Here is a 13,337-nt window from a genome sequence, read left to right as displayed (position 1 = left end):
CATAGAAGATATTAAGTTTTGTTTAGCGTACAGTACTTCAAATATTTGTAAGATAGTGATGAAATAGCAATCAGTTTTTTCAATGTTATTGCAGATATGTAAACAATGGTAAGGGATTGTTAGCAAATCTCAATTGTTGGCATCAGAAGATTGTTTAGTTAATTAGTGTGACTTTCTTCAATAGCTTCCAACGCATTAAAAATCTATTGATTTATATACCTCAGTTTTAATTTAATGCAACAGATTTCCCACCTCAAGATAAAAATGCTAGAGAATATTTCTCCTATGGATTTGATGCTGCTTTTTAAGCAAAAATCTTGTACACAGACATCAAGCCACATCTATTGGACGATCAAGCCAAAATATTTGTGTTAAACTATTTATAAAAATATAAATTTAAAAAACAGAACAATTATGTCCACAGAGGTTTTGTTTATTTTCAGAAGCCCAGATAACCTACCTTCTTCTCCTTCAAATCCTTCCTGAAAATGCATTTCTACAAAGCCTATAAAACTGACCACTACTAGATACTTAAACCCTTCCAAAATCATTTGGTACACTACCTACTATTTGGGTTTGATCTGTTTTGTCTACAAGTGAAGTAGACTGTAAGCTACTTAGGGTAGATAGTGTCTTATTTTTTTTATAAAGCATCAACTGCGTTATATTGTTGCCCTATAAATACATTCAAAATAATAATAAGCGTACATTGTTAGACTAAAATACACCCTATGTCAACTCAGGCATGGAAAAGGTTAAGTAAGCAAGCATTAATTTCCATTTGTTTTTTGTCCAGGTTCCCCATTGGGTTTTTTCCATGTTCTCCCAATTCCAATACAGTTTGATCATTTTCACCAAGTGAGGTCTTTGTTAGAAGCACAATACAAACGTCAGAATGGGAGGTGTCCTTAAGCATACGTTACCCAGGAATCTAAAACTGGGTGACAGTTTTCAGTTCTCTGCAGCTCTCAAGAACCTAGAATATTAATATAATAGGAACTCTGTTTATACAGGTTTTAGTATTGAGAGTAGAGCTAGTCAAAAAAATTGAATTTTGTAAATTTTGTTGAAAAATAGGAACACATTTTTGCAAAATTGTTTGCAGAAATCTTTCCTGTTCACTAGCTCTAATTCAGAGATACTGTCGACATGATAAGCATTTCACATGTGTTTGTGCAAGTCAAAGGGAGCTGCTGGCTGCTCAGCACTTTTGGAAATTAGGCAACTTATTTAAGAACCTAAATATGGACTTTTGATCCTAACTTTAGGCACCATTGTTTTAAACATTATCCTTTATTTGCAAACTTGTTTTATTAGTCACTCTTCTTCATATGCACAACCTATTTGGCCAAGGCCAACCTGGAACTGATCCCTAATATTTTATTCATGTATTGTGGGAGTCCCTACTGTTGCTCTCCTCCAACCACTCTAATTTGCATATAATGTCCTTGGATAGAGGATGAGCAGGCATTTCAAATCAATTTGTTGCTGTTGCTTCTTTGGATGATTCTGTATGGTAACTCTGTTCTGCAGTATACAATTAAGTATAATCTAAACATAGTATTATGATCTTTCTTATATGCAACACTAGCTATGTATCTATTCTTTCTCATCTCTCACATATAGTATATTGTTCCTGCGCTCCTGGGGTCCAGTCCTGAGCACCCTGAGTTCCCATTGACTTCAATAGGAGCTGAAGATACTCAGCTCCTTACAGAATCTGAGCTGTACTGTGGTATTCAAAATATTTGTCTTACTAGGCTTGTTATAAATGAGTGGGAGTGTAAATATTGAATACTGTCTGAGTGCTAACAAGCTTCCTGCCTCATATTATGGATGTGTCAAATTCTATGGTTGTAATAATTACACACTAGGCTTGGTTAGCCCTCACTAGGTGATATTCCTATGGCAAGAGGGCACATGCCTGCAAGGTCAAGGATCACAATACTGGATTTTTCGTGCCCTTCTGAACATTGTTTCCATTATGAGAAATTGTCTAACAATTATAACAATAAAGCCCTAATGTAATGTAAGGCCTCATTAAGATTAAAAAGAAAATTAGAGTGAGATGTTTTCATGCACGTGTTTGATGCTGAAATGTACACACTGGGCTTAAAGCCATTCACATCCTCTTGCATGACCACCTGCAGTACCAGATTTAATTTGTTAATCAGGAGTAAACCCCAAAGGTCTCCGTCATGCAATTAAAATTTAATATGCACGTGGAATTTTTGGTACAAGCCAGGTTTAGAAATAGAGCCTTGATTTTAAAAATAGGCATTTCACATCTAAGGGAGTTGATATTATGATCCGTAAAATGAATGAAGTTCCCAAGAGTAACGAATTTATACAATATTTATTTCTGCATTTCTTTTCAATGGTTTTGTACCATTTTGATGCAGAGTTGTATAGACCATTAATTTCTTAATCCTCTAGGACCTGTGCTTCAGTGACACTGGGACTGTCTGAGCAAACTTACTTATCTAAGCAAACTTATTTGGCTTTGAAATGATGGCTGAGAAGTAACCCTGAAGGGAAGAAATGGTAATTGACTCAACTTGCAGGGTACAGTATTCCTCTCCATATAATACTTTTGGGGCACTTAACCCTTGTGGAATTCCAAATGAGATACTTAAATGAAGCGGTTTTCACATTGTGCATTGCCACCAGGAAGATACTGGACTGGAGCCTGATCCTGCTTTCCTCGAACACTCAATATCTCAACTAATTTATTTTTGGGGGATATCAGTGTGCACATGGAATGCAGGATCATCCCCCTACTGTGTAGTAAATAACTAGATCAGAGACTGTAGCTGATTTCTAACAGACCTAGGCCCATCATAGTTGTACCAAGTAACGAACATATTGATATCTTGAATGTAAATGGAGCATTTTTAAAATTACTTGTGTACAGGACCAGGAATGCAAAGAAAAGTAGGTTATTTAAATAGCACTGGACACTTAGAAAACCACTGGAGAGCAGTTATCAATGAACAAATTTTAAAATTGAAGGAATGTTTAGGGCATCCCTTGTCACACAGTATGAAGGTAGCCGGTTCATGATTGGTCTAATCTTTTTGAATGCCATTATGTGCAAACCAAAAGGGGACACTGATCTCACAAAACAGTGTGGTCACAGGGAAAATGGCAGCATGATATGCTTCCTAAGAGTACGCACCATTCTATTCTACAAAACAGAAATGGCATCCAAAGGAAAGTAGCTCATGGCCTTTTCTGCAAAGTAAAGGTAAATTCACTTTGTACTGTTTTTAGCTTTCTAGTCTTGTTTTCCATAAAATCTAGACCAGTACTTTCTGGTTTGCCTGTGAAGTACTGTAATCTGGAACTGTAGTCACTCCTAGCATTGTGTTGCTCTGGAGTAGGATTGCTAGTTTAATAAAGTGTTGCTAGTTTTACAGGAGAATATCACCTTGTTTGGCTGTCTGGTTTTATGACTATGGAGCACACTGTTTGACTCTTTCCCTTCTTTCTGCACATGTGAATTAGCTGTTTGTCTATCTAATAATGCACAACTTTGGATTTATCTTTTGAGCCTGTGCATTTTATAGAACTAAATGAGAAAATATCTAGACTAAAGGGAAAATATAGTTTCACGATTAAATAAAATACAATGAGAGACCCCTGGACATAACCAGTAAAAACTTTAGCAATTATCAGAAATCTTGTAAGATGTCACTAGAAGAATTCAAGGTGCTTTACTGTGAAGATATGGTGATAAGGGTACCAAATCCTAAGAATCCTGGCAGTGAAGCATTTTGAACAAGTTATACCTCCAGAGAATTTGACCTACATTTATAGAAAAAACATCCCAATAATTAAGCCTAGCCTATAATTAGTTATATCAAGATCAGAAACTAATGCTTCTACATTCACATCTGGGCATATTTGAGAGGTGATTAAAAAAAAGCAGTTAGGAACTGCATAGACATTCTAATCAGAAACTAAATTTGATTTCATAATTGACCCTAGATTGTAAATGTTACATACCACTATCATTAGGGAGTGGGGAATTAATAAGTAAACACTAAGGGCCTGATCCAGCTCCTATTAAAGTCAATTGAAAGACTCCCATTGACTTCAGTGGCCATAGGATCAAGTCCTGCCTCAAAATAAACTCTTATGGTAAAAAAGGAAAGGCTGAAAAATGTCTCAAAGTTAGAAAAATGTAAAAACATGCTTGTGTCCCATCAGACTAGGTGAATACGAAATGTGAACAGTCCACTAAAAGAAAGAGAAGGCATTGTTTACCTGAATGCAGTACAGTCTGTATTTGTGGCTCCTGGATACCCAATACACAACAGATGGCACATCTCAATAGCAATGAGCTTGGGTGAGGGAGGTCCCTAAGCAAGAAGCTAGAATTAGGTTGCAGATAATATGTTAAACATGCATACACATCATACAGGTTTAGAAGATATTGGGAATGGAGTCTTGTATCTTGTTAGAGCTGGGGCCTCTAGCTATTAATACAATACAAATACTGAATATGTCATTAAATGATAATGATGCAAACTGGTCTTTTTTCAGGAAAATATTTTTTTTTCCAATGTATGACTGAATTTTTGAAATAATGCTAGGGTAAAAAGCATAGAGGTTGAGGTGTAAAGAAGATTGAAAGGGAGAAGATCAATTACAGGTGTTTAATAATGTTTAGGGGGGAATGCAGATGTTTGATTTGATCTATTTATTTAGATGAAAAATATTTTTCCTATTTCTAGCATAGAATAATCTGTGGCTGTTGGCAAAGTGTGAACTCTCTGCTGTTCTATACATGTAAAATAATTATTTGTCTGTTTTTCTTTTCTTCCATTCATTGAGATGATTCTAGATATTTTTGTTTCTATTCATATTTAAGTTATTGCTGCTTTGCTTGTGCTGGTTATTGGTTTGCTTGTTTCTCATAGCCAGATTTCTCAAAGCCAAAATTGTTCCCTGAAAGTCAGAAACCAGATTGCTGTATTCACCAAGGATTAACAACATGGCTAGACCATTAATCCACCTGAAAATAAATTTAGTAATAAAATAATTTTATTCTTTGGGTGAAGAATAAAAAATTAGCATAAGAAAGTAAGGATAGAAACAGCAAACTGGAAAATATTAGTCTAAATAAATGTGTTGAAAAATAATAGCAATCCCTTATCACTGTCATCACCAAAATAAGATCTCCAGTCCTCCCACTCAACTACTCAATTAAAGTTTTTCCATAATCCCAAAATCTTAAATAGGACTCACCAACCTTATAAAATGTAGTTATTTTGCATCATAGATCTAAAACCTCCAAAAAATTTTATTCTTACCACTGCTTCCAGCAGAGAGAAAGTCAACTCTGCCCCTAGTAATACCTCCCCCTTGACATTTGGGGAGCTCTGGTCTCCAGGCCAAAGTCTGCTCTCAGTTGTGTCGGCAGAATTTGGGCCTCTTTTCCCTGTTAATGTGGCTGCTTGATGCTGAGTTCCCTCAATTCTAAGTCTGAGGTTCAACATTGGCAATTTTGTCCTTTATTGGTTCTACTCATATTGTGCTAGATCCTGTTCCCATTCAAGTCACAGGCAAAACTCTGATTAACATCAGTGCTGAAGGATCAAGCCTAAACACAGAGTCTATGGAATCATTACAAGCATACAAATGCTATGTATTACACAGATATCAATTACTGCCAGTGCAACAGCCTGTGGATCTTCTGTGCTGCTTCTCCATCTATTTTGGCAATGGCATCATGAAAATTAATAGTATTAGTCTTTCCTACAACTTCCCTGTGTCACATTTATTCCATTCATGTTATGTGGTGTTTCCCTTTTGGGAAAGTGGAATTGTGTGGAAGATCTTTTTTTTTTCTTTAGTAAAAATTGTAAGATGGCAGATTGGTCTGATATGGAACATGTACTTTTTAAGAGCAGTCTCATGGGTTTCTTCTGCATTCACAGCACTGCCAATATTTTATGGAGCATTTCTTTGGACTATCTAAAAGCAGAGCCTAGTGCCTCTAGTCAGCCCAGCGCAACTTTCTCCACACTTCTTTACAAGTTAAAAGAACATTATTAAGTTTGAAAAGTCTAGCACTCAAAAGTTAGGAAACACCAGAATTCAGATGGCATGTGAAACCTTAATTAACTCCCCTTGTGTTTATGCATTACAATACAGTCTTTAATTGCATGATGGCATACTATTTTTTCAGTGCACAGAGTGGAAGGTGCTCAATTAATGAACAGCTATTTAATATTTTGTTTTCTCAGCATTTGTTCGGAGTGTAGCCACAGGGGTTATTTACTGCACAGTGTTCTCTCCTCTCCCACCAGTCTCCTTGCCCAGTCTCCCCTCTGGCTCCTGCCCCCATGAAGTCTAGCTCTTGTGAATTCTGAATTCAAACCAGCACAGGTTGACAAGCTCCTTACTCTCAGTTCTGTTGCCAGACCTCAGCCCAGCCAACAGGAGGCCAGAGCTGCAATTATAGGCAGAATTCTGCTCAGCCCCCTGCCTGGAGCATGCCCGGTCCGGACAGAATCGTTTGGGGATATAGCGACTAAAAATCTAAGCATGTTCTACTGAGCACGCGAAAACTGAAAGAGCCTGTTAATTTGGGCAGATTTGGACTGATTTTCACAAGGAAAGCAAAAGGCAAGCCCTTGACACACAAGTCCCCCTGCTGCCAAATTTCAAGCCCCAGCTCCAAAGTCTGGGGATCCTAGCACATTTTTTTCAAAGAAAAGATCAACGTTTTTCAATATGGGCAAAACAGTCATTTTTCCTTAGTCTTGTTCTTGGAAGTGGCTGAACCATTGTGGCTGAAGGTTTTTTGGGGGGAAAAAAAATCAGCCTGCAGAAGAAACCAGCCTGGAAAATTTCAGCCCAAATAGTTAGTTTGGCAAAGTTATGGGCAAATGAAACAGAGCCTTATAATAGGAAGTGACTCAGCCCCACCTGTAATTTATATAGTGTTGTATTTACACATTTACAGTATTCTGCAAACAATCTTCCAATGGGTCATGGACAGATTTTGTTAGCAAAGACCAACAGAGGGAATGTATTTTATATTTTCCTTCTCTTTCTATTCAAACTTCCTCCTTTCATGCTGCTGCTGAAATTAATAGGACCTCTGCCACAGGCTTCATCACAAGCAGACACTAGGATGGCATTAGCTCCTCAGTCAAAAAGAGGAAACAACTTCAGAAATCAACAAGAGAGAGGCATCTAGAAAACTAGGTACAAAACTTATAAAAACAGTATATCTTAATCTTTTAAATAAGGCCATTTATCCCAGCTTCTGTTATTAGGAACAGTTAATGGGCATCATGTGTCTGCACTGAATACAATTAAAATACAAAAAAAAGCACTGTTCTGAGCCAAATAATTTCCACATTTCTGCATCTCTGCATGTGTTTTGAGATTTAGTATTTCCCTCTGAACATTTAAAGTGTGGGATTAATGGGAGAAAATGCTTTTTTCAATGTTATAATTAATGTAATTATATTTAAAAAAGTGGAGCACAATGGAGAATTGCAGCAGTGCAAAGGACCTGTTACCGCATTGGTATTTTCATTTTAAAGCTGATTTTCAGTTATAGTTTAACAGTATGGTACTTGCTTACATGCTGAAAAACTTGACTAAAATGTTGTCCCAAACACATCTGTGTTAGCAAATTTACTTTTGCTTTTGATAAATTCTTTTAGTAAATTGGCTTTTTTTAAACAAATTATAGAAAGATAAGAGAGCACGTTGGGTTGTTTTGTGTATTACTAGTTCTATCAATTAGTAGTATTGCCAATAGTCCTCAGCTTGTTTAAAAAATATCCTTGCCTCATTGAAGTCAATAGTAAATATCCCATTTACTTCCATGATGCCAGGATTTCATCCCTTATAATCAATAATCTGCCACAATTTCTTTTATCTGAATTTAGGTTCCATGTTTTGCTTGTCATTGTTTTTAATTTGCAATGTGGTTGTAGAGTTGTTGGTCCCAGAGAGACAAGGGGGGTGAGGTGATACGTTTTATTGGACCAACTTCTGTTCGTGAAAGAGACAAGCTTTCCAGTTTCTACAGAGCTTTTCTTTTGGACAATAGGTGTTCTTCTGGACAATGAACACCTATTACTGTAGGTTTTGTAAATTACTGATTGTGACCTAGGGACCTCTTGATACCAACTATTAGCAGTGCATTAGGGTTACAGGGATCCTCTGGGTCTGGAATTTACATTCTGGTTCACGAAAGAGTGTCACATAAGGTCTCTAATGAAAGCCTGTGTCATACTGGTCATCTTAATGATTGAGAGATGTATGTAAAGGTGATATGTAAAGAGTTACGTATGTACAAAAATTATGTTCTTAAAGCAAGTAAGGTGACCTCTTTTAGAATGGCTCCACCAGACAGGAGGTAAGAAATGTTTAGCTGTCTGGCTACATGAAAGTGAAGTATTGTAAGCTTTACAGTGGCGACACATTTACATACTGAGTCAAATGCTAATAGAGGGATGTGAAATCAATGAAAAAAGCACACAGGAAAAAATGAGCTGTGCAGAATGATATCCTGTTCTCAAACTAAAACGATGGTTTGAGAGACTATATCTAGGAGGTGCAGAGGAACCTCCAGTGATTACTTCAGTCTGTGAAGACAAGCTGCCAGCGGGCTTGATCTCAGAAGCAAGGGTCTCAACTAAATTGGTTGAAAATGCTGGGGAAAGGACTTGGGGTAAGCTGTCTTGTAGGAAATGGGGGAATACCCTGTTAGTCGCTAGAAAACATGTTATGATTTTGTTTTATATGTAACCCTTTGTTACCAATATTCTGACTCTCTATCACTTGAATTTCTGTTTGATAATAAACTTATTGTTTTCACTATATCTAAGTGTTGTGTGTGAAGTAAAGTGGTGATACCGAGTGGAGTTTTACAACCTGGTGGACACTATTCCTTTGGGATTAGCAGAACTAAAAGTTCTGTGCGTGCTCAGTAGACCAGGGATTGAGCACTCTAGAGGGAAGATAGTCTCTATATTTGCAACAAGACCTCACGTGACCTACAGTGTATGACGTAAATATCTCATGAGAATAATAATCTTCATACTTGCAATATAGAAGTCAATCTACATGTTTATTTGCTAGTTTTAAAAACGCATGAGGATAAACTAGTTCAATATAAACTCATACATTTGTAAAATACTTGAAGGATTATGAGGTGCTCAGATGCTACAGCAATGGATGCTGTTTAAGTACCTAAAATAGATTGATTCTGATTTACCTGCTTGATTGCGGGCCCTATCCAAAGCCCATTAAAAAGTCAACAGTATCTTTTCAGCGACTTCTCTTTGCTGCTGCATCTGCTTTGCTTACCTTTAGATTGATGCCACGTACTCTTACTCCTGATTGCTCTGTGTTCCATGTGGAAGATCTTTAAACTATCTTTGTCAGGATGAAAAATTGGATTTGGATTTTTTTAGTTTTTTAGAAACGCTTTACTTGAGAAATACCAGAAGGATGACTTCTCTAAATAGTAATACAATTGCAATATTGTAGCTGGAGTCTTTAAAATTTATTAAGGTAATATCATCCAAGAAAGGCTTGAGATACAAACAGGAAAACAGATTTAAGTTTCAGAAGTAGAAAAGTTTGGGGATAATATAAGGAAAAGCAATGGAGTTAAATGTGAAAAGTGAATGAGAGTTTTAAATGGCACCATATGAATCATCGTATTATTTATGCTCCTTTTTCTAGCGAGACTATTTTAATAAGACATGAATTCTGGATCTGTGCGAGTAGGAGAACCCAAGTAAATGACATAATAAACATAGAATTTTTATGGTAACGAAACCCAATAAAACCTTTGTTTTAAAGGTACACCATAGAATTGAACCATTTCCTCCTTAAAGAAAAATAAGTGTCTTATTTCTGATACATGAAAATAAAGTTTGGTGTTAATAGAAATTAGAGTTTTCCTCTGAGACTGGTTGTTAAAAATATGGAGAGACACAAAGGAAGAAAGAACAAAAGAAAAAAGATAAATAAATATTTTTTTCCATATTTATTTTGCAGGAAATATATTTGTTGTAAGCCTGGCCATTGCAGACTTGGTAGTGGCGATCTACCCATACCCACTGGTCCTGACATCTGTATTTCATAATGGATGGAATCTGGGCTACTTCCATTGCCAAATTAGTGGCTTCCTGATGGGCCTAAGTGTTATTGGATCAATATTCAACATTACAGGCATTGCTATTAATCGATATTGCTACATCTGCCACAGCCTCAAGTATGACAAGCTGTATAGTGACAAGAATGCTCTGTGCTACGTCATTCTCATCTGGATCCTGACATTTGTTGCTATTGTTCCCAATCTGTTTGTTGGATCACTACAATATGATCCGCGGATCTACTCGTGCACATTTGCACAATCTGTGAGCTCACCGTATACAATAGCAGTGGTGTTTTTCCATTTCATGCTTCCCATAGCCATAGTTACTTTCTGTTACTTGAGAATATGGATCCTTGTTATTCAGGTAAGGCGAAGGGTTAAACCTGACAACAAGCCCAGGCTGAAGCCACATGACTTTAGGAACTTTGTCACCATGTTTGTGGTATTTGTACTGTTTGCAATCTGCTGGGCTCCTTTGAACTTCATAGGCCTGGCTGTGGCTGTTGACCCAGACACAATAATCCCCAGGATTCCAGAGTGGTTGTTTGTATCCAGTTACTACATGGCATATTTCAACAGCTGCCTTAATGCTATCATATATGGACTCCTGAACCAGAATTTCAGAAGAGAATACAAGAGAATTATTGTCACAATTTGTACAGCAAAGGTTTTCTTTCAGGATAGTTCTAACGATGCAGCAGATAGGATGAAAACCAAACCCTCACCGTTGATTACGAACAACAATCAAGTGAAGGTAGACTCTGTGTGAAAATGGGAGCCTCACCATTGCCGATCTACAACATTCAAACACTAGCTCTGTTTTATTAGCCACACAGTTGAAGTGCTGTAGTGAAATACTAGTCCTATATGAAAGGTATTTGGACAATGTTCTGTGTACAGTATTTGTGAGCCAAAGTAACATAGCCTTGACATAAAGAGCCTCCTGTTGTACAACATATCTTTCAAATAATGACTCTCATATGCTTAAGGTATTACAAGGTTACAGACATTTTTTTTAATTTTCTGTTTAACATAGATAACTGAAGATGGATTGGAACTGAACTGCCATAATAACTAACTATTTAAAAAAGCATCATCAACCCCCAGCTGGACTCCCTAAATTGCAAGGCAGGTTATGGTACTGATCCTGACACCCTTAACAACTTCTGTTAAAGGAAAAACGGGAGCTATTCATTCCAGTGTGAGGGAACGTGAAAAGACAAGGGAGAATACTTGAAATGCTTCACTAAGAATCTCAGTCTATATATTTAAGTTCCTACAGTACTCATAACTTTGTGGCAAGTAAGCCTCACCACTCCTTTCAGGTAACTACACCACCCTTGTTGAGTCCTCCTCTTTAAAACTGTTTTTAGGAGGAGAAATATTCATGTCTGATTATCTCAAAAGCTATATGGGCCTATAGAACAACTAGGGGCATGCTGGGGGTGGCAGGGAGCACACATGGGTTCATCAGGAGCTCAAAGGGCACAGGGTGATTTTGACATATGGGAACTTCCAACTTCCCTAATGTCCAGGAGAAATACAAATGGGAGAAGCCTGGAAGCCACCCAAAAGGAGAGAATGGGGGAGATATCCTCTGGAGATAGCAGAGAGAAGTGCCTGTTGCTCCTCCATGACCATTTCATAGTATGTTTTAGGAATTGCCAGACACTGGGCCTCTCCTCAGGAAGCCAAATGCACTTAAGAGGGGCAGCTGAGAGAAATGGGAGTTTGTTTGGAGAAGGACAGGGCCTCTGTGGGTTCTGAACGCTTAGCTGAACTCTCAACCACATGAAGCCTGGAGGACTGAGATAATCATATCAAATTCACGTACTGCTTTCCAAAATGAGCATGGGACCCTGTTCTAACCCCTGGAAGCCTCTAGAGCTCTGGCTCCTTCTCAAAATTGTCCAAAAAAGCTTTTGAAATGTTGGTATCTAAACATCTCATCCATAGTTTTTTTTTTTTTAAAACACAAGAATAGGTTTCAGCTTTTTCAGTTAATGGGCTGAGATCCTTTCAAACACTATGCAAGGACTGTTCTCTCCCTAACTCGTACTATCATTAAAAGGAATGATCCACTGAATTAGATCTATAAAGGTTTCCGCTATCATAGCTTTCTAATCATTAGCCATCCTCTCCTGGCATATATTTACTTCCCACAATCACTGATGCTTGAGCTTTTCCAAGACAGTTCCAGCCATCTCTACAGGACTAAGAGGTTTTAATAGCTTATCAGAATGTTGTTATTATTATATGTTAAAATATACACTATGTTGAAACTGGTTCATTAAAATAATTACATGAAACTCTAGAAAAATATTTGGTTTTCAACAGCTTAGATGTCTTTGAAAACATTAAATACTCACTGTATTCTATAATTCCTTAACTGTGGACAACCTTAAAAGCATCTCATATCTTTTGGGCATATATTATTGTACAGTTGACTTAATATAAATTATGAGCTAAACAGAACATATTCATACGTACTTGAAACCACACTGACATTTTGGCAACTGAATAGTTTCTTACCTTAAAAACAGGTGCCTCATGTTGTCCTTCGCTCACTTCAGGCTTATAATGAACCTAACTAACAATGATGAAACACTTTCCAGATGAACAAGCTGGTCAATGCATTATCAAGGTGCTTGACTCATCTTTGTTTACATTCAAATCTGTAATGTAAAAACTGCTGTGTAAATAACCAGTTCTCTTCTATTGTAGTATATAATATGATTAACAGTATAAAGTATATCACAGCTTCCTTCAGTGATTTCATCCTTACAGGATGCTTAGCTGTGTAATGACATTGCTTATAGTGTGTAGTTATATCACAATAATGAGGGAGGCAAGACCACCTTATATTAGTCACATAAGAAATTCACTATTTAAATTACTACAAAAAGTCTTGCCTTATTTAAAACAAATATTTTCACTTAAAACAATGTAATATGTTATGATAAATCTGATAAAGTAGCATAAAGATAGTTTCAGTAGCCTGACCATCAGTGAATTTAGTAGTGTCAAAGGTTTCTTCACTTGCCTGTTTCAAACTGGAAGCTTACATGTTTATCATTTCTACACACATATAAGCCTTGAAACAGCCATTAGTGTGGGTTATCTGAGGAATTAAAATCCCTTTTATTTTTGCTAAAATATATTTTTGATTATAATAAAAAAAACATTTGCTAGACAC

General features: G+C 36.8%; 1 protein-coding gene across 1 annotated transcript in view; it reads left to right on the top strand.

The window, feature by feature from the left end:
• The window catches only part of MTNR1A (melatonin receptor 1A), an 88,488-nt gene extending 77,578 nt beyond the window's left edge, over positions 1-10,910 (top strand). The window contains exon 2 of the mRNA XM_065405174.1: positions 10,042-10,910. Within this exon, the coding sequence (XP_065261246.1) occupies positions 10,042-10,910 (869 nt within the window). The remainder of the gene's footprint in view (positions 1-10,041) is intronic.
• Positions 10,911-13,337: the final 2,427 nt, after the last annotated feature.

Source organism: Emys orbicularis, chromosome 5 (assembly GCF_028017835.1).
Source record: "Emys orbicularis isolate rEmyOrb1 chromosome 5, rEmyOrb1.hap1, whole genome shotgun sequence".
Lineage (NCBI taxonomy): Eukaryota > Metazoa > Chordata > Testudines > Emydidae > Emys > Emys orbicularis.
Note: the sequence above shows the minus strand (reverse complement) of the source record. Positions and strands in the feature narration are given on the sequence as shown.